This window comes from Thalassophryne amazonica, chromosome 6 (assembly GCF_902500255.1).
Source record: "Thalassophryne amazonica chromosome 6, fThaAma1.1, whole genome shotgun sequence".
Classification (NCBI taxonomy): Eukaryota; Metazoa; Chordata; class Actinopteri; order Batrachoidiformes; family Batrachoididae; genus Thalassophryne; species Thalassophryne amazonica.
The window spans coordinates 93785832-93811535 of record NC_047108.1 but is presented as its reverse complement, the minus strand read 5'-3'; the positions used below and the strand labels follow the sequence as shown (position 1 = coordinate 93811535).

The 25704-nt window shown below is 42.6% G+C and overlaps 1 protein-coding gene across 1 annotated transcript; it reads right to left on the bottom strand.

Moving 5' to 3' along the window:
• Positions 1 to 6547: 6547 nt before the first annotated feature.
• On the bottom strand, positions 6548 to 7789 carry LOC117511493 (putative nuclease HARBI1). The gene has a single exon (XM_034171512.1). It carries the CDS (start codon positions 7787 to 7789, stop codon positions 6548 to 6550), a length of 1242 nt encoding a protein of 413 aa, XP_034027403.1.
• Positions 7790 to 25704: the final 17915 nt, after the last annotated feature.

Below are 25704 nucleotides of genomic sequence, written 5' to 3'. Positions count from 1 at the left end.
GGAGTGTTACTGTTGCTTTAAGGACGGCCCCCAGCGGCTGTGGGGAGCGCCGCGCTCCGAAGCCGCCATCGACAGGCTGAATGACCATTTCATTTCTAAACGGATGGCTGTCTGGATCCGTGACCATTGTGTGCCATTTCTCTGGTTATCACAAGACCTGGACATCAACCATTTTCCGGCAGATTTCACTTTTAACAAGAGATTTTGTCATGGAAAGCCAGGGAAGGCTTCGCGCATCACGATGGATTCGCTACTGGAGCGAGACAAAACCACCTCCGTTTTGGTCTCACAGGACGGCTTTGAGATGGCGTTCAGACAGCTGTCGGTGGTTTTTCCATCAAGCGATTATCCGAGAAATTTTGGATGTGCCTGGACATGCCAGAACATGTCCCGTGAGGCTTCATCACGGCGGTGCTTTGCACCATGCGGCACCGCCGCGACGCGCGAAGCCTCTGCTCCTCTTTCCATGACAAAAACTCCTGTAACAGTGGAATGTGCCGTTCATTTCCAAACTGGACGCTGTGTTTTATCCGGGTCGTCGTCTGACTAGCACAGGAATTGTGAAAACACGTGGACATCAGCACTTTTTCGTCACATTGAGACAGACGTGTGGAGGAATTCCGCGCGTCGTGGCGGTGCCGCATGGTGCAAAGCAACGCCGTGATGAAGCCTCACAGGACATGTTCTGGCATGTCCAGGCACATCCACAATTTCTCAGATAATCACTCGATGGAAAAATTACCGACAGCTGTCTGAACGCCATCTCAAAGCCGTCCTGTGAGACCAAAACGGAGGTGGTTTTGCCTCGCTCCAGTAGCGAATCCATCGTGACGCACAAAGCCTCCGCTCGGCTTTCCATGACAAAATCTCTTGTTAAAAGTGAAATCTGCCGGAAAATGGTTGATGTCCAGCTCTTGTGATAACCAGAGAAATGGCACACGATGGTCACGGATCCAGACAGCCATCCGTTTAGAAATGAAATGGTCGTTCAGCCTGTCGATGGCGGCTTTGGAGCGCGGCGTGACCCACAGCTGCTGGGGGCCGTCCTTAAAGCGACAGTAACACTCATTCTCTACCAAGCCCGTAACATTTTCACCGAAAGCCAGATAAATTTTTCTAATGGTTTCTAGCTGCCTGTCTCTAACAGTTTCTGAAAAAAGTCTGATGGAAAAAAAGCCCAAATCATTCCGCCATTTCCTAGCAATGAAACAACGACGAGGGGGCTGGACCATTCCTCACTCAAAGCCTGCTCACAGGCGAATGACGCAACCAGCAGGCGTGGAAAAAGTCACGCATGCGCACAAGGGTTCAAGCTTGTCTGACGCAATCACACATGATTCAAATCCATATGGTTTTTGAAAATAAATAATGTCGGATACTTTTCTAATAGACCTCGTGTGTATATATATATATATATATATATATATATATATATATTTTTTTTTATTGCTGGCCATCTTGGATAACTGGCTTATGGCCAGTTTTTATTTTTGGGAACATCCTGATTGTGTTTTGGGGTCATCTAAGGAACCTAAAAATGTTGGTTTGGTTTAGTCCTGGGGAGGCGGGGGGGGGGGTGCAAAGGTCATGGTCGTAGCTCCCCTCATAAAGGAACTGCATGTTTTGACACTTCTGCAGTTGGTTCATTTTCATCACTGGTTGCTGTTTGATTGGCACGGGGAGCAACATAAGGGTCAGTACTTTGATGGGGGCAGTTTTGATGGTCCTTGCCCCCAGGGATTGAACAACCTTCTTTTTAGGTTGTGGTCAACCTGCCAGTTGACCCACAGTTATACCCAAGGAGCCACAGCTTTATCCTTTCCTTTACACATTTGCCCCTGCTTATATTTTTCCTTGGGCAGAAATATCTGAAATGGTTAACTGTAAAAAAAAAAAAAAAAAAAAAAAAAAAAAAAATTCACATCTTCATACCTGCACAAAAGCAAAGTGTGCATGTGCCCTGAGACACAGATTTATGTAGTCTCATGTAGCTTACTTGGCTGTTTTATTGATTTGCATTGTTTATGAACAGGGAACTTTGGTCACAGCAATTTTTTTTAGAAATTGGAAAGGACTCTATTTAGTTTAAAAAGATAAATTTATTCAGTGCATCTTGGTTTATCCTGTCGACTTACAGCCATATGACTAATGATCCAGTTACCTCCAAGAGCAGGGCGAACATGATGGCAGCTCGCTGCCGGTGACTACGCGCGGTGACCTGGGAATGAAGGAGCGCGGTCCTGCTGACTCTGTGAATCTGTGCATATCAGAGTTGATTTGACGCAGTGCCAGCTGTTCCATTTGTTTAGAGAAATAATGTGGCCATCTTGGCTCCTTGCTGGAAGACGCCAGGGAAGCTGATACTTGCCAGCAAACTCTCTTGTTGTTCTTATTCCCTCCCCGCTGAGTCCACATTCTGCACAAAGCATTTGTAGAAGGAAAAGCTTTCATGGAAGCATCAAAGTGGCGATCAAACGTGCTGCGTTTCTCTGAAATATTTCAACATTTTGATACTATCAGTGTCTTCCACTTGATTTATGGCTTTCACCTTTATAGTCGTCTTGCATTTTTTTTTCTTCTTTTTTTTGCTGGCCTCAAAAATACGAGTTTTATACGCATTATTTCACTCTGATGCCAAACATTTTAAGAGGTTCTGAAAAATCAGCTTTGAATTTTGACTGCGATGACAAATAAAAGACATTATCAGGTTTACATGAAGACTGTATTGTGCTGTGATAAGATAACTATCAGGAGCTTGATCTGAAAACCCTGTCTTCACTGCAACAGCTATACAAAGTGTTAGAAGAATTATTCTTCATATTAATGTAGAAGAGATAATTTGGTTCTATCAAAATGTTACTTTCCCAGATACGTCCTAAGTGCTGCGTGCTGCATAGTAACAGAAACGAAAGGCAGCCTGTGCATTTCCCCTCTGATATCTTCTGTGCACAAAGTGAGATTATGATAATTGTTTGAAGGTATAGGAGTGACAGATCTGAGACCAATAAGATGTTTTTCAGAAACTAGTGATGCTATTTGCAGTGTTTTAGTGACTTCCTCATGACCTCACTTATACCACGTAATGACAAGTGATTAGCGGATCGCTCAAAGCTTTGGATCACTTCTCTAGCCTGAGCAATTGTGGAATAATCCTGTAAAATGTGTTATTTTTAGGGCTGGGTAAGTTAAAACGTTATTAATCAACTGACAATTATTTTAAGGCACGTTAACGCAGTTTTTAGTTTTTTTATTATTATTGTAAGAGTCTGTTCCTAACAAGCTTTTATTTTGCAAAAGTCTGTCACTGACATCTGCTGCACTCACAGGAACCGGCGAAATGAGTCCCTGATACCGGAAAAGAAAAGAATTGGCAGATAAACCAACCAACATGTAAAAGGGTACAGAGCTTTCACATGGCCATTTTCATTTTAAAGTGCTTCCATACGGTGTAGTCGACAGAACCAAAGTTATATGTAAGCTGAATAGCGAAATGGATTGCTACCAACTGCAGGCCGATTAGTGTTGTAGAGGATGTCGGTCTGAGAGACATTCTGAGAATTGCAACAAATGACAGCACGTTTGAAATGGACACGTATGGACATGATAAAAAGCATCCACAGAAACCCCCAGCCACCAACCAACATTGTCATGCCAACTACAGCTGAAATAGAAAAACTGCAGAGGTTGGAAACCCCACTGGAGCCTTGCCAGTATGTTTTATATCATATTTCTTACTATCCTGGCTGAGTGCATGTAAGAGCAAAATAGTGTAAATAGGGCTATGTGTGGGTGATAAGTGTTTGCAGAACGTTATGGCACTTTCGTTCTTATGGCAGAACATTTCAAATAAAATTGTGCTATACAATACTTTTAAATTCATTGTTGGATTTTGCATATAACAATGCGATTAAAACTTAATTGTTGCCCAGCCCTAGTTATCTTTGTGTAGATTTTGTTCAAGTTTGACCATGACCTTTGAACGATCTGCTCAAAACATAAACTTGGAGACAGTTGTCTATGGAATATTCCTACCAATTTCTGATTGAAAACTGCTCACCTGTTTCTGAGATATTTTGTGTGCAGTCACACAAGTGATTACAATACATAAAAAAGTGACTCATAAGATGATGCAGTTCAATTTTGTGCACGATTGCCATCCAATAAATCTGTTTGGCCCTGAGTCAAACAAACTATACTGAGCAACGTAAACAGTAGGGGGGAGATTAACTGTCATTTTGAGACGCCGATTATAAATGGTGTGTTTTAAGTCACTGAACATGCATTTGTACACAACCACGACCATGTATGGTGGCGAGCACCTCAACAGAATTATGGAAGTGTGGCATGTTTTCAGCAATGACTCGCTGTCAGTAACAATTAGGAGTAGTGATTTTGTTGGGGTATAGAATAGATGTTTATTGTCATTGCCGAAATGCAATGAAATTCTGGTGGCACTTTCCAAACAGCTATATACAAAAACACCACAACAGCAGCTTTAAAAACAACGAAGAGCTTCACAGGACGACACGACCTCCTTAAAACAACAACAAAAAAGTGCTTAATAAATTATTAAGGTGCTTAATGCTTAGTGAGGTAGGATAGTTTTAGATATGTAAACAGACTGTACTATTGACTGCACATGATAGTCGTTACTGAACATCTATGTTTGTGTTTGTGGGAGGGGGATGGGGCGGGGTGATGAAGGATAGAGCTCTGGGGAAAAAGCTGTTCCTTAACCTATTAGTCCATGAACTTATAGTGTGGTACCTCTTCAGCAGCAGAGGTGCAAACAGGGAATGTCCCGGGTGGCTGTGTCCTTGCAAATGGCCACTGCTTTCCTCTACAAATGATAAAATTTGAAATTTGTTGTATGTTTGCCATTTCTTGCCTCACTGAAACAATTCATTCATGGGTTATTGGCATGCTGGTTGACAATGTGGAACTCAGCCAGACAATGTTCATGAGTCGACTATTGGCTGGTTAAGGAGGAGGTTCTGTGACAAAGGAAGGACGTGTGGCAAACCCAGAGAACACTTATGGGATATTCTGGATTATCATGTTTGCTCTCATATTCTGATACCGAACACTGTTGTTCAACTCCAGAATGCCTTGAGGGAGGAGTGGCAGGCCATTCCTCAACAGGAAATTCACTGTTCAGTGGGTTCCATGCACAGAAGTTTAGCTACATTAATTTCATTAAGTTGTGGCTAAATATATTTTTTGGGTAGAAATTCTGCCCAACATTGAACTAAGTTCATCCAATGAGTTATTTTTGTGTACCTTGCTGCACCTCTTGTGTTTGTATGCATAGGATGAACATGCAAATATTACATTTTTGGATTACAGTGAAGTCATTCATAATGCTTAAATGACATCATTATGAGGTAAATTACATGTGACCTCATTATTTGGTCATCCATACCACATAATAACAAAATAAGATGTGGATCCTCTACAGCCCTACGGGTTGTCAAGGTATCCTGTAAAATGTGTTTCTTGGACATTTATGATGTCATAACATCACTCATATCATTTGATTATAAATTGATTTACTGTGTGAATATAAGCTTTATATCTTCTCTCTAGTCTCTGTAGTTGCAGAGATATCTTGTAAAATGTTTTTGAATGCTACATATTTTTAAAACTTTGAAGTTGAAGTTTGACTGGTTGGCTCCAAAAGGTAATCATCTGGATGTACTCACCCGAGGAATATTCACACCAAGTTTAGTGAAAATCGGCTCACCTGTTTCTGAGTTATTTTGTACAAAATCATATCCACATGAGAGACGACACTATCCTGCACTACTGCTAGTATGTAAGGGCCCTGTTGCACTGGCGTGTAGGAGGATTTGCGCATGAAATGAGGAGACAAAAGCTAGGTAGCAGCGGTGCCACTGACCAGCCAGGACCACAGACACACACCATGTCACGTGTTGGAGGCGATGCATGATGTCTTGGCTGGCATCCCCCCCCCCCCCCCCCCCGTCACTCAGTGGGTGGGGAGGTGTCAGTCTGCCATGCATGCGGCCCCTCCACACACCCCCTGGTCCACTGCTGTCGACACCTGGAACTCCACAGCCACAGGGTGGCACCTGTCTGTGAAAGCACACACACTAATGGGTCATGGACAAGTCACATGTGGGTGTTTATTATTGTTATTTGCACTATGTTATGATCTGTGATGAGCACAATAAACGGGGTGATAGTGTGACCTTGATGTCAGTGTCCCATCCTTTTGACCATTTACTGAGACACAGGTTGATGCAGGACCATTACTAATGCACATGATGTCACAGTGATGCACACTTCACATGCACTGTCCACAGTCCAACACATATATATCACAAGGTATGGATTTTGGGTATCAATACTGTCAAGTGATGTGGTGATCAACAGATGCAGTCAACATCCAATGTTACAAACTGCCACTGACTACATCAGGGGGGTGGTGAACTGTACCGGTATGTCGTCCATGTGTAAGGGTCTGTCCTTATACCAGGTCCACCATCCTGTCTTGCCAGGCCACAGCACCAGCAGGTGAGTTGCATCAGTGTTTGATTAGGTTCTGCTGCAGCTTGGCAGCTTTGGACGCCCTGTTGGGTGCCTGGACATCCACGGTGTCATCCAGGATCTGGCCCCTCCTCCATTCCCCTGGCACCATTTGCCCATCTTGCAGCTGTTGGTCCAACAGTGTGTTCTGCAGGACTGGGTAGCGGGTCTGCATTAGGTTGTGTAGCAGCACACATGCCCTCACAATGAGGCGCACTGTGTCCACATGGTGCTGCATGGTGGTAAGCAGTACCTGGAACCGATTGGCCAAGATTCCAAATGCATTCTCCACCACCCGTCGTGCCCTTGACAACCTGTAGTTGAAGATGCACTCCTCCCTGCTGAGGTTCCTGGAGCTGTAAGGCTTCATCAGGTATGTCCGCAGGGAGAAGGCATCATCACCCACAAGGTAGGGCACGTCCTGTGTGTCATTAGGCAGGGGGTCTGGATGTGGCCACCCAGTGATGTCACCGTGCTCTAGACCGTGCCTCAGCTCACTGTTATATATCTGGGCATCTGATGCAGCACCACAACCTGACTCGTCCTCCCAGAGGAACATGTAGTCAGAGCTGACTAGGGCAAGCAATATGATGCTGAAGTAGCCTTTATAGTTGTAGTACTGCGAAGCTGTGTTGGGGGGAGCTTTGCATGCCACATGTTTGCCATCTATGGCACCGATGGTGTGGGGGAAATTCCACCGCTGCAGCCACCCATCGGCAATGTGGCGCCATCCTGCATCGGTGGTGGGGCAGGTCATGAGCTCGTCCAAGTACTCCCCCACTATGGCCTCACACACCTCTCTGACGACCTTGCTCAGTGTGTTATGTGGCACTCTCCAGGCGTACTGCATGTCCATGTATGTTGTGCCTGAGGCCAGGTGGCGCAGGGTTAATGCCACCTTCAGGCCTGGTTCCAGGTTGGGTCTGCAGTTGGTGCTTGGCCTAGTCAGTCTGGGTGTGAGCCGGTTTACCAGTTCATCAAACATGTCAGGGGGCATTCGCATGAAATTGTGGAAGGCACGTGGGTCCTCGTTCCGCAACTCCACCAACAGCCTGTTGTAGATGCCCAGGTCCGGTCTCCTAGCGATCCATGGCCTCACCCACACAGCCCTCTGTGCCGTTCTGCGCCTCCTCCTCCTCCTCTGCAGCACATGCAGGAGCTGGACGAGTTGCATTGTCTGGCAGCGACCGTCATGGCACGTCTTCGGCGATCCATATCTGCGTCTGGTGCTGTCCAGCATTTATGTGTTTTGTAATGCAGGAAGCAGAGTTGTAGTCTTACACACCTCTCTGCAGCTTCTCTCCCCCTGCCATCCCCTCATTACCCCATCCCCGTAGAGATGGTGCCTGCTCCCAGACCACCAATAACCAGCAAAAAACTATTTAAGCATAAAAATTCAAAAAGAAAAAATATAGCACCTTCAACTGCACCACAGACTAAAACAGTTAAATGTGGTCTATTAAACATTAGGTCTCTCTCTTCTAAGTCCCTGTTAGTAAATGATATAATAATTGATCAACATATTGATTTATTCTGCCTTACAGAAACCTGGTTACAGCAGGATGAATATGTTAGTTTAAATGAGTCAACACCCCCGAGTCACACTAACTGCCAGAATGCTCGTAGCACGGGCCGAGGCGGAGGATTAGCAGCAATCTTCCATTCCAGCTTATTAATCAATCAAAAACCCAGACAGAGCTTTAATTCATTTGAAAGCTTGACTCTTAGTCTTGTCCATCCAAATTGGAAGTCCCAAAAACCAGTTTTATTTGTTATTATCTATCGTCCACCTGGTCGTTACTGTGAGTTTCTCTGTGAATTTTCAGACCTTTTGTGTGACTTAGTGCTTAGCTCAGATAAGATAATTATAGTGGGCGATTTTAACATCCACACAGATGCTGAGAATGGCAGCCTCAACACTGCATTTAATCTATTATTAGACTCAATTGGCTTTGCTCAAAATGTAAATGAGTCCACCCACTACTTTAATCATATCTTAGATCTTGTTCTGACTTATGGTATGGAAATTGAAGACTTAATAGTATTCCCTGAAAACTCCCTTCTGTCTGATCATTTCTTAACAACATTTACTCTGATGGACTACCCAGCAGTGGGGAATAAGTTTCATTACACTAGAAGTCTTTCAGAAAGCGCTGTAACTAGGTTTAAGGATATGATTCCTTCTTTATGTTCTCTAATGCCATATACCAACACAGTGCAGAGTAGTTACCTAAACTCTAAGTGAGAGAGAGTATCTCGTCAGTAGTTTTACATCCTCATTGAAGACAACTTTGGATGCTGTAGCTCCTCTGAAAAAGAGAGCTTTAAATCAGAAGTGCCTGACTCCGTGGTATAAATCAAACTCGCAGCTTAAAGCAGATAACCCGTAAGTTGGAGAGGAAATGGCATCTCATTAATTTAGAAGATCTTCACTTAGCCTGGAAAAAGAGTCTGTTGCTCTATAAAAAAAGCCCTCCGTAAAGCTAGGACATCTTACTACTCATCACTAATTGAAGAAAATAAGAACAACCCCAGGTTTCTTTTCAGCACTGTAGCCAGACAGACAAAGAGTCAGAGCTCTATTGAGCCGAGTATTCCTTTAACTTTAACTAGTAATGACTTCATGACTCTTTGCTAATAAAATTTTAACTATTAGAGAAAAAAACTACTCAACCATCCCAAAGACGTATCGTTATCTTTGGCTGCTTTCAGTGATGCCGGTATTTGGTTAGACTCTCTCTCAGATTGTTCTGTCTGAGTTATTTTTATTAGTTACTTCATCCAAACCATCAACATGTCTATTAGACCCCATTCCTACCAGGCTGCTCAAGGAAGCCCTACCATTATTTAATGCTTCGATCTTAAATATGATCAATCTATCTTTATTAGTTGGCTATGTACCACAGGCTTTTAAGGTGGCAGTAATTAAACCATTACTTAAAAAGCCATCACTTGACCCAGCTATCTTAGCTAATTATAGGCCAATCTCCAACCTTCCTTTTCTCTCAAAAATTCTTGAAAGGGTAGTTGTAAAACAGCTAACTGATCATCTGCAGAGGAATGGTCTATTTGAAGAGTTTCAGTCAGGTTTTAGAATTCATCATAGTACAGAAACATCATTAGTGAAGGTTACAAATGATCTTATGGCCTCAGACAGTGGACTCATCTCTGTGCTTGTTCTGTTAGACCTCAGTGCTGCTTTTGATACTGTTGACCATAAAATTTTATTAGAGATTAGAGCATGCCATAGGTATTAAAGGCACTGCGCTGGTTTGAATCATATTTATCTAATAGATTACAATTTGTTCATGTAAATGGGGAATCTTCTTCACAGACTAAGGTTAATTATGGAGTTCCACAAGGTTCTGTGCTAGGACCAATTTTATTCACTTTATACATGCTTCCCTTAGGCAGTATTATTAGACGGCATTGCTTAAATTTTCATTGTTACGCAGATACCCAGCTTTATCTATTCATGAAGCCAGAGGACACACACCAATTAGCTAAACTGCAGGATTGTCTTACAGACAAAGACATGGATGACCTCTAATTTCCTGCTTTTAAACTCATAAAACTGAAGTTATTGTACTTGGCCCCACAAATCTTAGAAACATGGTGTCTAACCAGATCCTTACTCTGGATGGCATTACCCTGACCTCTAGTAATACTGTGAGAAATCTTGGAGTCATTTTTGATCAGGATATGTCATTCAATGCGCATATTAAACAAATATGTAGGACTGCTTTTTTGCATTTACGCAATATCTCTAAAATTAGAAAGGTCTTGTCTCAGAGTGACGCTGAAAAACTAATTCATGCATTTATTTCCTCTAGGCTGGACTATTGTAATTCATTATTATCAGGTTGTCCTAAAAGTTCCCTGAAAAGCCTTCAGTTAATTCAAAATGCTGCAGCTAGAGTACTAACAGGGACTAGAAGGAGAGAGCATATCTCACCCATATTGGCCTCTCTTCATTGGCTTCCTGTTAATTCTAGAATAGAATTTAAAATTCCTCTTCTTATAAGGTTTTGAATAATCAGGTCCCATCTTATCTTAGGGACCTCATAGTACCATATCACCCCAATAGAGCGCTTCGCTCTCAGACTGCAGGCTTACTTGTAGTTCCTAGGGTTTGTAAGAGTAGAATGGGAGGCAGAGCCTTCAGCTTTCAGGCTCCTCTCCTGTGGAACCAGCTCCCAATTCAGATCAGGGAGACAGACACCCTCTCTACTTTTAAGATTAGGCTTAAAACTTTCCTTTTTGCTAAAGCTTATAGTTAGGGCTGGATCAGGTGACCCTGAACCAGCCCTTAGTTATGCTGCTATAGACTTAGACTGCTGGGGGGTTCCCATGATGCACTGAGTGTTTCTTTTTATTCACCTCTTTTTGCTCTGTATGCACCACTCTGCATTTAATCATTAGTGATTGATCTCTGCTCCCCTCCACAGCATGTCTTTTTTCTGGTTCTCTCCCTCAGCCCCAACCAGTCCCAGCAGAAGACTGCCCCTCCCTGAGCCTGGTTCTGCTGGAGGTTTCTTCCTGTTAAAAGGGAGTTTTTCCTTCCCACTGTCGCCAAGTGCTTGCTCACAGAGGGTCGTTTTGACCGTTGGGGCTTTTAGGTAATTATTGTATGGCCTTGCCTTACAATATAAAGCGCCTTGGGGCGACTGTTGTGATTTGGCGCTATATAAATAAAACTGATTGATTGAATTGATTAATGCATCCGCGTATGATCGCATATCGGCTGCAAAGTGGCCGTGATGCACTCGCTTCATGTGTGCCCAGTCTGTCTGCATGCGCGACATGCCATTTGCAACCGTGATGTGGCCATGCTGGGCACGCGTCATATCTGTTTTGCACGCTGTCCCTGCCTGCCACCAAGCTGCGCCAACCTGTCGGTTGTGTGTTGGGGGGGGTTTGGCTGGACAAGGTTGGGTTTTGTGTTTATTTTCCTTCCCAGGTGATTTGGGGCTGTTCTGAGAAAAATGTGCTGCAGAAGAGTCTCTCTCCTCTGTTACGATGATTGGCTGCACCTGTTGCATTCTCGTGCGGCTCTCTATCAGGACAATCCACGACACCTGTGATGTTCACTTGCAGATCTGAGGACTTCCATCTGGTACCAATGTAGTGATGAACTACATTTAAACCAGCAGTGAGTTGGATAAGATTGCCGGAGAATACGATCTTGTGACGACCGTGTGGGGATGCGAGGGCTGTTTCAGAGTCTGACATCGCGCCTGTGAAGGAGGACGAGGGTGAGAGGCAAACATTGTCAGCACACGACAGAGGTGAATATTCTGAAAAGTTTATCCGTGAATGTAAATTGGCGTTTATACGCCGTTATAAGTAATTATTGGTGGAAATTGTTTGGCGTGCTCCTCACGGCAGTGGCGTGCGGATTAATGATCCTCCACTAGCTGTGAGCAGCAGCCTCTTTGAACTAAGTTTTGAAACCAGACCTAAACGTGTAGCTACTGTGTTTCTGCACATTTTAACACATCTAAACCTTTATTAAATCAGGTTCCTCTTGTTACATCTTGCATAATGCTGAGGTTGTTTTTCAGATTTGATCATATGAGTGTTGGTTAAGTTCTACAAGTGTAGTTTATCTCCCTGAAGGTTTCAGTTCTGGCAATGCTGCCAGTCTTCAATGGTGGTACGATAACGGTAATCTTCACAACCAGAAGTAGCAAAGTGCTAAATAACTCTAAAGTGATGAATACCTTTCTTCATCACAAAGTAATACTTCACTGGTGAAGCCTTGCTAGTGTTACGTGTCAAAAATTACACTGCAAGTCAAAGTTAAAAATGACAGAACTGCTATTTTAACACTATTAAAAGTGTAACTTTAACTTGGAACTAGTGAAGATTATACAAACTAAGGAATCATGTTAATTTTAACACTTTGTGAGTTGAACTCACTGTACATGTACTGCAGAACAAAGAATTAGCAATAATTCTTTCTGCTTTCAGATTGTTGCCTTAATTTTTAAAGTGTTCATTTTTTTTTTATTTTATCTTTGCTAATTTCAGCTAAATGACTAAAACATTTCTCACCCTTAGCCCTTGTGGGATCTGCGCTGTTAAAACTTTTCTTTCAGCCTGTTTTTGAGAAGACCATCTCTAAATCAATCATCTTTTCCCAGTGCTGTGAACCAACAGCTGACAAGTGATCTTGACTAAATCTGTTGTTTCTGGAAAGATGTATTGCTGCCTACATTTTCAAACCATTTATCATATTGCTTTCAGCGGCATAAAACAAATTTAATTTATCTCCAAGTTGTTGGAATGGCTAGCAAGCTTTCTTTCTTTCTCTTTCTTTCTTTCTTTCTTTCTTCATATTTGACATAAAACCAAAACTAACCCTTGGCCACATAGTCTGAAAACAAGTGTTTGACCATCTTAATCCAAGTGCTTCAGCTGGAAGCATTTAAATAAATTAGGTTGATCTAAATTAACTTAAATTATATATATGCCAAATTGTTAACTTAATTTGAATGAATGTAATTCATTTGAGTGTTCCCTACTGAAGTAATTTTATTAGGTTGTCTTTTTTCCTCAGTGTACTGTCTGCTGAAGGACAGCCTACATCAGTGAGCAACAAGAACTTCGATGTATTAGAGACTTTTACTTTTAGCTGGTGAATGACACTTTAAATTCTTGTCTATAGTTTCCACATAAAATCACTTTAACCAATTTTCATATTACAGTAGACTGAATGCAAAAGGTCTTTATAATTTTAAACAGTAATTTCTTTTCCTTTCCAGCCAACAATCCATTTTTTTTCATCATCGTTTGCCTTTATCAATCATTCATTCTGGTATTACATACAGTTTGAATCCAAGAGCTAAAACCCAATTTTAAAGTAAATAAACTTTTTAAAATTTAAATATATGGGCACGACCCAGTTACTGAAAGTTACATTGAAAAACAACAACAACAACAACAACCCCCCTCCCCCCCCCACTATTTTTACAGTGGCTTCTAAGTATCAATTTTAGTTGAGAGGATTTGAGGAACTGCAGAAAAATCATAGTTTCAAAATCAGGCAAAACACACAAATTAAAAAATGTCATAAATATGATAATTGGAAAGCTGATGTTTTTGTTCCTTATGTAATAATATGTTGAGATTTAACAAATAGAATGTTTGTGTTATGATTTGAAGCCAGGATCTGAACAAAAGGCTGAGATTTCCCAAATGCAGAGCAGTCACGACAGAAGGTTGAATTTTTAAAGAATACCAGGTTTAATGCTGGACTGGTGACAAGATACAAAAACAGTTGAGGAGCAGGAACAACCAAAATACAAAATTCACCCACTCAGGTTGTGGGGAGATCCAGGGCGTGAGGAGACAAAGCAAAACTTAAGTTGACAATCTTCCAGGGAGTGCAAAAACCAGAACTGAGTACTTACAAAAAGGGAGCAGTGGAGAACACAGGACATCAGAAAAGGTGAGCAGTCACTTTAACAACAGAATGATAAGTAGCATGCTGCATGGACAAAGACGAAAAGCAGCACAGGAATCAGCTACCACAGGAAAACAGCTGCAATGGACCAGCATGGGACATGAACACAGGTGAGGTTAAATACAGAGTCTGATGAGTGAATTAATTCCAGCTGGAAACTCAGAAGAAGTGTGAAGACTAATTTAAGACACTAGATGGCGGCAGAGAACGGAACATACATGACTGAAGAGCGCAAACATGAAGTGACCCAACATACTAATAAGCCTAATGACATAGAAAGGAACAATGACAAACACACAGTGGAAAGACCAAGACACAAGCAACCACAGGAGTGTAGGACAAACATGGTTGGAAAGAAAGATGAGAGAACAGACAAAACATAATGTAAACAAAGGGCGGGGTCTAACCAGACCGACAGCACTGCACGCTCAGTGAGAAGTACCCAGACACAGAGCGCGCACATGCACCAGGAACAACACAGAGGAAAGAGGGATAATATGCACACATACGCAGCAAGACAGAAGAGGGCCAGCATACATGTCAATGTGGACTAGGAGGGGGGCGTGCCAGGACACATGCGCATATAGCTGAGCACACTAACCAGACGTGCACATACACCTACACACACACACACACACACACACACCTGACTCCAACTCCTTCATCCAAATGACAAACCCACAGATTCACAAAGACAGAAATCATGGACAGAGCAAATACAACAGAAACTTGGACACTGACCATTCAGAAGACAGGACAGACAGACAAGGAAGAAGACAAAATACAAGACCTCAAAAACAACCTGAAGGGACCCTAACAGTTTGCTGACAAAAGCTTCATTGTCTCTGTAAATATCATGCACAAATTAACATTGTAAAATATTTTCATGGATGATATTTAATTGGCTACAAAGGCAATAAGACATGCTCATTGCTCTGAAATACTTTTACTATTTCAGGCCTTTCTTTCATGTTCTTACCACCTATTCAAATTTCATCTGATGAAACCTGAAGTAAGGGCTGTAGTTGGCCGCTTGGGAGTTAGAATGTAGACTCTAAAAAATTAAGAAGCATGAATAAAGAAAATACACCCAGACCTTTCTCTCTTATTTGGAGTATATGTTTTGTTTGCCAAGCAACATCTGCTGAAGTAACTCTCAGCCAGAAAGAAGTAAAGATGCAGAAGAAGAATTGTGACATAATTAAGAGCACAGACTTCAACTGCCACAGACTCCCGAGTGAACAGTAAACAAAGCAACAGTAACTTTAGTTAAACAACACCCTGACTGTGCTGGGTTGACTTGTAGCTGTCGGAGTAATGGACTGGATGCTTGTTTGTATTTCAGCACTGGATATCTCAGATGGACAGATGTGGAGATCCTGATCAGCATCATGTGGACTTGTGTGCGATATGATGTGTAATTCCCTGCCACACCTACAAATGTGCCATAGCACTGGGGAGGTTGGCCACGCTCACTCCTGTGTACCACGCAATGCTATCAAGGTTTATTTATTTATGTGATGTGATGTGTGTGATCGTGATAAATAGGGTTACCAACAACAACAACAACAACAAAAATCTATCGATAACTGTCTCTGTATATACACAGCATACAATAAATAAATAAAGGACACGGGTTATTGCACATATGAAGATGCTACAAGGATAAAGTTGCTACCAGATGCTACAGCATATTCTATATCCTACATTCTATATTGCACAGTTCTTTATATCGATTTGTATTTAATTGTCTCATGGCGGTTGGATAAAAGCTGTCCCTGAATCTACGTGTTTTGCACCTCCGGCTACAGTACCACAGCCTCGGTTATTGTACATACGAAGATGCTACAAAGATAAAATTGATACCAGATGCTATAGTGTATTCTATATGCTACAATCTATATTGCATAATTCTTTCTGTCAATTTGTATACTCAACAAAAATATAAACGCAACACTTTTGGTTTTGCTCCCATTTTGTATGAGATTAACTCAACGATCTAAAACTTTTTCCACATATACAATATTACCATTTCCCTCAAATACTGTTCACAAACCAGTCTAAATCTGTGATAGTGAGGACTTCTCCTTTGCTGAGATAATCCATCCCACCTCACAGGTGTGCCATACCAAGATGCTGATTAGACACCATGATTAGTGCACAGGTGTGCCATAGACTGCCCACAATAAAAGGCCACTCTGAAAGGTGCAGTTTTGTTTTATTGGGGGGGGATACCAGTCAGTATCTGGTGTGACCACCATTTGCCTCATGCAGTGCAACACATCTCCTTCGCATCATCCGTGAAGAGAACACCTCTCCAATGTGCCAAACGGCAGCGAATGTGAGCATTTGCCCACTCAAATCGGTTACGACGACGAACTGGAGTCAGGTGGAGACCCCGATGAGGAAGACGAGCATGCAGATGAGCTTCCCTGAGACAGTTTCTGACAGTTTGTGCAGAAGTTCTTTGGTTATGCAAACCGATTGTTCCAGCAGCTGTCCGAGTGGCTGGTCTCAGATGATCTTGGAGGTGAACATGCTGGATGTGGAGGTCCTGGGCTGGTGTGGTTACACGTGGTCTGCGGTTGTGAGGCTGGTTGGATGTACTGCCAAATTCTCTGAAACACCTTTGGAGACGGCTTATGGTAGAGAAATGAACATTCAATACACGAGCAACAGTTCTGGTTGACATTCCTGCTGTCAGCATGCCAATTGCACGCTCCTTCAAATCTTGCGATATCTGTGGCATTGTGCGGTGTGATAAAACTGCACCTTTCAGAGTGGCCTTTTATTGTGGGCAGTCTAAGGCACACCTGTGCACTAATCATGGTGTCTAATCAGCATCTTGGTATGGCACACCTGTGAGGTGGGATGGATTATCTCAACAAAGGAGAAGTGCTCACTATCACAGATTTAGACTGGTTTGTGAACAATATTTGAGAGAAATGGTAATATTGTATATGTGGAAAAAGTTTTAGATCTTTGAGTTCATCTCATACAAAATGGGAGCAAAACCAAAAGTGTTGCGTTTATATTTTTGTTGAGTATATTTAACTGTCTTATGGTGGTTGGATAAAAGCCATCCCTGAATCTGCATGTTTTGCAGCTAGGGCTCTGGTACCATCTACCTGAGGGCAGGAGGGAAAACAGTTTGTTAAAGGGATGTGAAGTGTCCCTGATTATCCTTCTTGCCCTGGACAAGCAGCACTGTTCTGCCAATTTAACAATAGTTGGCAGCCTGGCTCTAATAATCTTCTCTGCTGCCCTCACAACCCTCCCCAGTGCCTTCCTGTCTGCAAGGCTGCTACTTTCATGCCACAGAGATACTACTGGTTAGTACAATCTCTATTGTTCCTGTATGGAAGGAGGTCAATCAATCAATCAATTTTTTTATATAGCGCCAAATCACAACAAACAGTTGCCCCAAGGTGCTTTATATTGTAAGGCAAGGCCATACAATAATTATGTAAAACCCCAACGGTCAAAACGACCCCCTGTGAGCAAGCACTTGGCTACAGTGGGAAGGAAAAACTCCCTTTTAACAGGAAGAACCCTCCAGCAGAACCAGGCTCAGGGAGGGGCAGTCTTCTGCTGGGACTGGTTGGGGCTGAGGGAGAGAACCAGGAAAAAGACATGCTGTGGAGGGGAGCAGAGATCGATCACTAATGATTAAATGCAGAGTGGTGCATACAGAGCAAAAAGAGAAAGAAACAGTGCATCATGGGAACCCCCCAGCAGTCTACGTCTATAGCAGCATAACTAAGGGATGGTTCAGGGTCACCTAATCCAGCCCTAACTATAAGCTTTAGCAAAAAGGAAAGTTTTAAGCCTAATCTTAAAAGTAGAGAGGGTGTCTGTCTCCCTGATCCGAATTGGGAGCTGGTTGCACAGGAGAGGAGCCTGAAAGCTGAAGGCTCTGCCTTCCATTCTACTCTTACAAACCCTAGGAACTACAAGTAAGCCTGCAGTCTGAATTTTGAATTAACTGAAGGCTTTTCAGGGAACTTTTAGGACAACCTGATAATAATGAATTACAATAGTCCAGCCTAGAGGAAATAAATGCATGAATTAGTTTTTCAGCATCACTCTGAGACAAGACCTTTCTGATTTTAGAGATATTGCATAAATGCAAAAAAGCAGTCCTACATATTTGTTTAATATGCGCTTTGAATGACATATCCTGATCAAAAATGACTCCAAGATTTCTCACAGTATTACTAGAGGTCAGGGTAATGCCATCCAGAGTAAGGATCTGGTTAGACACCATGTTTCTAAGATTTGTGGGGCCAAGTACAATAACTTCAGTTTTATCTGAGTTTAAAAGCAGGAAATTAGAGGTCATCCATGTCTTTATGTCTGTAAGACAATCCTGCAGTTTAGCTAATTGGTGTGTGTCCTCTGGCTTCATGGATAGATAAAGCTGGGTATCATCTGCGTAACAATGAAAATTTAAGCAATACCGTCTAATAATACTGCCTAAGGGAAGCATGTATAAAGTGAATAAAATTGGTCCTAGCACAGAACCTTGTGGAACTCCATAATTAACTTTAGTCTGTGAAGAAGATTCCCCATTTACATGAACAAATTGTAATCTATTAGACAAATATGATTCAAACCACCGCAGCGCAGTGCCTTTAATACCTATGGCATGCTCTAATCTCTGTAATAAAATTTTATGGTCAACAGTATCAAAAGCAGCACTGAGGTCTAACAGAACAAGCACAGAGATGAGTCCACTGTCTGAGGCCATAAGAAGATCATTTGTAACCTTCACTAATGCTGTTTCTGTACTATTATGAATTCTAAAACCTGACTGAAACTCTTCAAATAGACCATTCCTCTGCAGATGATCAGTTAGCTGTTTTACAACTACCCTTTCAAGAATTTTTGAGAGAAAAGGAAGGTTGGAGATTGGCCTATAATTAGCTAAGATAGCTGGGTCAAGTGATGGCTTTTTAAGTAATAGTTTAATTACTGCCACCTTAAAAGCCTGTGGTACATAGCCAACTAACAAAGATAGATTGATCATATTTAAGATCGAAGCATTAAATAATGGTAGGGCTTCCTTGAGCAGCCTGGTAGGAATGGGGTCTAATAAACATGTTGATGGTTTGGATGAAGTAACTAATGAAAATAACTCAGACAGAACAATCGGAGAGAAAGAGTCTAACCAAATACCGGCATCACTGAAAGCAGCCAAAGATAACGATACGTCTTTGGGATGGTTATGAGTAATTTTTTCTCTAATAGTTAAAATTTTGTTAGCAAAGAAAGTCATGAAGTCATTACTAGTTAAAGTTAATGGAATACTCAGCTCAATAGAGCTCTGACTCTTTGTCAGCCTGGCTACAGTGCTGAAAAGAAACCTGGGGTTGTTCTTATTTTCTTCAATTAGTGATGAGTAGAAAGATGTCCTAGCTTTACGGAGGGCTTTTTTATAGAGCAACAGACTCTTTTTCCAGGCTAAGTGAAGATCTTCTAAATTAGTGAGACGCCATTTCCTCTCCAACTTACGGGTTATCTGCTTTAAGCTACGAGTTTGTGAGTTATACCACGGAGTCAGGCACTTCTGATTTAAAGCTCTCTTTTTTAGAGGAGCTACAGCATCCAAAGTTGTCTTCAATGAGGATGTAAAACTATTGATGAGATACTCTATCTCACTTACAGAGTTTAGGTAGCTACTGTGCACTGTGTTGGTATATGGCATTAGAGAACATAAAGAAGGAATCATATCCTTAAACCTAGTTACAGCGCTTTCTGAAAGACTTCTAGTGTAATGAAACTTATTCCCCACTGCTGGGTAGTCCATCAGAGTAAATGTAAATATTATTAAGAAATGATCAGACAGAAGGGAGTTTTCAGGGAATACTGTTAAGTCTTCTATTTCCATACCATAAGTCAGAACAAGATCTAAGATATGATTAAAGTGGTGGGTGGACTCATTTACTTTTTGAGCAAAGCCAATAGAGTCTAATAATAGATTAAATGCAGTGTTGAGGCTGTCATTCTCAGCATCTGTGTGGATGTTAAAATCGCCCACTATAATTATCTTATCTGAGCTAAGCACTAAGTCAGACAAAAGGTCTGAAAATTCACAGAGAAACTCACAGTAACGACCAGGTGGACGATAGATAATAACAAATAAAACTGGTTTTTGGGACTTCCAATTTGGATGGACAAGACTAAGAGTCAAGCTTTCAAATGAATTAAAGCTCTGTCTGGGTTTTTGATTAATTAATAAGCTGGAATGGAAGATTGCTGCTAATCCTCCGCCCCGGCCCGTGCTACGAGCATTCTGGCAGTTAGTGTGACTCGGGGGTGTTGACTCATTTAAACTAACATATTCATCCTGCTGTAACCAGGTTTCTGTAAGGCAGAATAAATCAATATGTTGATCAATTATTATATCATTTACCAACAGGGACTTAGAAGAGAGAGACCTAATGTTTAATAGACCACATTTAACTGTTTTAGTCTGTGGTGCAGTTGAAGGTGCTATATTATTTTTTCTTTTTGAATTTTTATGCTTAAATAGATTTTTGCTGGTTATTGGTAGTCTGGGAGCAGGCACCGTCTCTACGGGGATGGGGTAATGAGGGGATGGCAGGGGGAGAGAAGCTGCAGAGAGGTGTGTAAGACTACAACTCTGCTTCCTGGTCCCAACCCTGGATAGTCACGGTTTGGAGGATTTAAGAAAATTGGCCAGATTTCTAGAAATGAGAGCTGCTCCATCCAAAGTGGGATGGATGCCGTCTCTCCTAACAAGACCAGGTTTTCCCCAGAAGCTTTGCCAATTATCTATGAAGCCCACCTCATTTTTTGGACACCACTCAGACAGCCAGCAATTCAAGGAGAACATGCGGCTAAACATGTCACTCCCGGTCCGATTGGGGAGGGGCCCAGAGAAAACTACAGAGTCCGACATTGTTTTTGCAAAGTTACACACCGATTTAATGTTAATTTTAGTGACCTCCGATTGGCGTAACCGGGTGTCATTACTGCCGACGTGAATTACAATCTTACCAAATTTACGCTTAGCCTTAGCCAGCAGTTTCAAATTTCCTTCAATGTCGCCTGCTCTGGCCCCCGGAAGACAATTGACTATGGTTGCTGGTGTCGCTAACTTCACATTTCTCAAAACAGAGTCGCCAATAACCAGAGTTTGATCCTCGGCGGGTGTGTCGTCGAGTGGGGAAAAACGGTTAGAGATGTGAACGGGTTGGCGGTGTACAGGGGGCTTCTGTTTAGGGCTACGCTTCCTCCTCACAGTCACCCAGTCAGCCTGCTTTCCCGGCTGCTCGGGATCTGCCAGGGGGTAACTAACGGCGGCTAAGCTACCTTGGTCCGCACCGACTACAGGGGCCTGGCTAGCTGTAGAATTTTCCACGGTGCGGAGCCGAGTCTCCAATTCGCCCAGCCTGGCCTCCAAAGCTACGAATAAGCTACACTTATTACAAGTACCATTACTGCTAAAGGAGGCCGAGGAATAACTAAACATTTCACACCCAGAGCAGAAAAGTGCGGGAGAGACAGGAGAAGCCGCCATACTAAATCGGCTAAGAGCTAGTAGCTAGCGGATTCCTAAAAACACGCAAAGTGAATAATGTGTAAATAATTTAGAGGTGATTCAGCAGAAGGAGTGCTTTAGTTAAGGCACGTAAAGATTACACTGGGAAACAAATCGTAATCTAGATAACTAGATCAATCTAACTGCGCAGATTAAACAGCTAACAGATACAGAAAAACACCGCTGTGCTCCGGAACAGGAAGTCATACAATACCGCAGTGAGAGCCAACCACCAGTAGAGGCAAGCAAGAGCAACTGAGGTGAGGACAGCTGTGGACAGCTGAACCCCCAGGAATTTTGATTGCTGCAAAATCTTCACAGCAGAGTCCTTACTGCAGATGGGTGTATGGGGTGGGGAGCATCTTCTTCTGAAGTCAATCACCAGCTCCTTGATTTTCTCCACATTCAGGTTCAGATTGTTGTTGTTGTACCAATCAGTGAAGCGTCTCATGTCCCCCCTGTAGTGCGTGTCATCCTCGTTCTGGATGAACCCCGCTACGGTTGTGTCGTCAGCATATTTGATGAAGTGATTTTTGATCAACTTTGCACAACAGTCGTGGGTCACGAGGGTGAAGAGGAGGGGACTCAGCACACACCCTTGTGGAGAGCCTGTGCTTAAGGTGATGGTGTTTGACCCACTGTTGTTACCTCTGTGCACAAACTGAGGCCTGTTTGTCAAAAAGTCCAGTATCCAGTTTAGCAGGGGGGGTGTTTTCAGTCCCAGTGGGCCCATTTTGTCAGTTAGATGTTGTGGGATTATGGTGTTAAACACAGAACTAAAATCAACCAGCAGCTTCTAGACCCATACATTTTTCCTCTCCAGGTGTTCCATGGACAGGTGGAGAGCAGTGGATAAGGCGTCCGCAGCAGAGAGGTTTTGGTCAGTATGCTGTTGTGTGGGCCGCTGAAGAGGAGGTACTGCTGGCCCACCACCACCAGAGGGCGCCCTGCCTGGAGTGCGGGCTCCAGGCACCAGAGGGCGCTGCCGCATCATGGGAGTAATCTGGGTGACAGCTGTCACCCATCACCAAACACAGCTGTTTCCACTCAGCACCGAGGTATATCAGGAGGACGGCGTCTCCACCTCAGTGCCGAGATATCACCTAAGACCAAGGTAGTATTCTCTGCAGGTATACTTTGCATTATTACTTAAGACTGTCAAAACTGTTTTTCAGGACTGGTGACTACTAAGAACCTTATTCCTTGGATAAGTACTCACCTTCCTGCTGAACTTTGTCAAGAGGTGGAGACGGCTTCTCCCCTCTCTGTAACTGGGTGCGTTCATCCACTCCTGTGTGTTGTTGCTCTCTCCTGCCAGCAGTACCGGATCCGACGAGCGGAGGCAGTGGCCACCTGGGAGGTCGGGACTTGGCGGTTCCAGTATTTCCAGGGTTCGGTGGCAGAGGAGATCTGGGTGGTTCCGGTTCGACTGAGACGGACGTCTCCTACCTTCGAGCCTGCCCACACGACACCAGCGGATTCGACCCTAAATTGTGTTTGTTGTATTACTCTTGCTTGTTCAGTAGTAAATCTTGTTATTTACTTTCTCCATTGTCCGTTCATTGCGCCCCCTGTTGTGGGTCCGTGTTCCAACACTTTCACAACATATGCGATCTGTATGGGGTCAAATGTGGGAGGTAAAATGGAGGTGATGTGCTCTTTTATTAGTCTTTCAAGCACTTCATGATCATGGAAGTGAGGGCTACAGGGCGGTAATCGTTAAGGGTGGTAATGGACAGTCTTTTGGGTACTGTAATGATGGCTGACATTTTGAAGCACAAAGGCACAACTGCTTCACCCAGGGAGATGTTAAAAATGTCTGCAGGACCTGTGCCAGTTGTTCTGCACACCCCATGAGCATGCAGCCAGGTACGTGGTCCGGACCTGCAGCCTTCTGTAGGTTTACTTCTTCAAGGTCCGACAGACATCAGCTGGATCAAGGGCCAGAACCACCTCCTCCTGGAGTGGGGTGGCCTTGGCCGCTGGAGTTTTATTCAGTGCCTCAAAACATCTAAAGTACAACCCCAATTCCAATGAAGTTGAGACGTTGTGTAAAATGTAAATAAAAAAATACAATGATTTGAAAATCCTCTTCAACCTATATTCAATTGAATACACCACAAAGACAAGACATTTAATGTTCAAACTGATAAACTTTATTGTTTTTGTGCAAATATTTGCTCATTTTGAAATGGATGCCTGTAGCACGTTCCAAAAAAGTTGGGACAGTGATATGTTTACCACTGTGTTACATCACCTTTCCTTCTAACAACATATCAATAAAATCTTATCGATACCCATCCTTAATAAGCATTTGGGAACTGAGAACACTAATTGTTGAAGCTTTGTAAGTGGAATTTTTTTCCCATTCTTGCTTGATGGTCACCTTCAGTTGTTCAACAGTCCGGGGTCTCTGTTGTCGTATTTTGTGCTTCAAACATTTTTAATTGGGCGACAGGTCTGGACTGCAGGCAGGCCAGTCTAGTACCCGCACCCTTTTACTCCGAAGCCACGCTGTTATAACACGTGCAGAATGTGGCTTGGCATTGTCTTATTGAAATAAGCAGGGACTTCCCTGAAAAAGACGTTGCTTGGATGGCAGCATGTGTTACTCCAAAACCTGGATGTACCTTTCAGCATTGATGGTGCCATGACAGATGTGTAAGTTGCCCATATCATGGGCACTAACACTCCCCCATACCGTCACAGATGCTGGCTTTTGAACTTAGCTCTGGTAACAATCTGGATGATCTTTTTCCTCTTTTGTCCGGAGGACACAATGTCATGATTTCCAAAAACAATTTGAAATGTGGACTCATCAGACCACAGCACACTTTTCCACTTTGCATCTGTCCATTTCAAATGAGCTCGGGTTCAGAGAAGGCGGCAGCATTTCTGGATGTTGTTGATGTGTGGCTTTCGCTTTGCATGGTAGAGTTTTAACTTGCACTTGTAGATGTAGCGACGAACTGTGTGAACTGACAATGGTTTTCTGAAATGTTCCTGAGCCCACGCGGTAAGATCCTTTACACAATAATGTTGGTTTTTAATGCAGTGCTGCCTGAGGGATCAAAGGTCACGGGCATTCAGTGTTGGTTTTCGGCCTTGCCACTTACGTGTAGAAGGTTCTCCAGATTCTCTGAATTTTCTGATTATATTATGGACTGTAGATGATGGAATCCCTAAATTCTTTGCAACTGAACGTTGAGAAACATTGTTCTTAAACTGTTGGACTATTTTTTTCATGCATTTGTTCACAAAGTGGTGATCCTCACCCCATTTTTGCTTGTGAATGGCTGAGCCTTTTGGGGATGCTCCTTTTATACCCAATCATGAGTGTCCTCAGTTCCATAACGCTTATTGAGTGTTGTTAGAAGGAAAGGTGATGTAACACAGTGGTAAACATACCACTGTCCCAGCTTTTTTGAAACATGTTGCAGGTATCCATTTCAAAATAAGCAAATATTTGCAAAAAAAACCAAAGTTTATCAGTTTGAACATTAAACATCTTGGTGTATTCAATTGAATATAGGTTGAAGAGGATTTGCAAATCATTGTATTCTGTTTTTATTTACATTTCACTCAAATCAAATCAAAATCAAATCAACTTTATTTATAAAGCACTTTAAAAACAGGTTTGGAGAGAAACAGAATACATGTAACGGCGTTATGTAATTAGGATACAAAAAAAAGGTAACTGTATTCCGCTACAGTTACAGAAAAAAAAGACGTATTCAGATTACAGGTATATTTAGTAAAAATGGGGATTACTTCGCGGGATTACAATTTTAATTTTATGATATTATCCAGGGTTCTAGCTAGCGCAGACTTGCGTTACGGCCCGTTACGCTATAATTTTGGACCATTCCGCTTATTTTCAATACAGTGTCTGTAATCAACCGTTTCTGCAGTGCGACTCCAGTTTGAACCGTGAATCGAAGCAATGCTTCGATTCAATGGCTCGTGGCTCTTTGATTTGCTGCTCTTCAGAAGCGGTAAATCCGCTTCTTAACCCCTTTGAAAGCCATTCAAATATCATGAGTCACTTTTGTGTGGATTAAAGTCACTAACTGGGCCTCTGGTCTTGTTGCAGTCGAGAAACCAGAATCGGTCTCTTTTT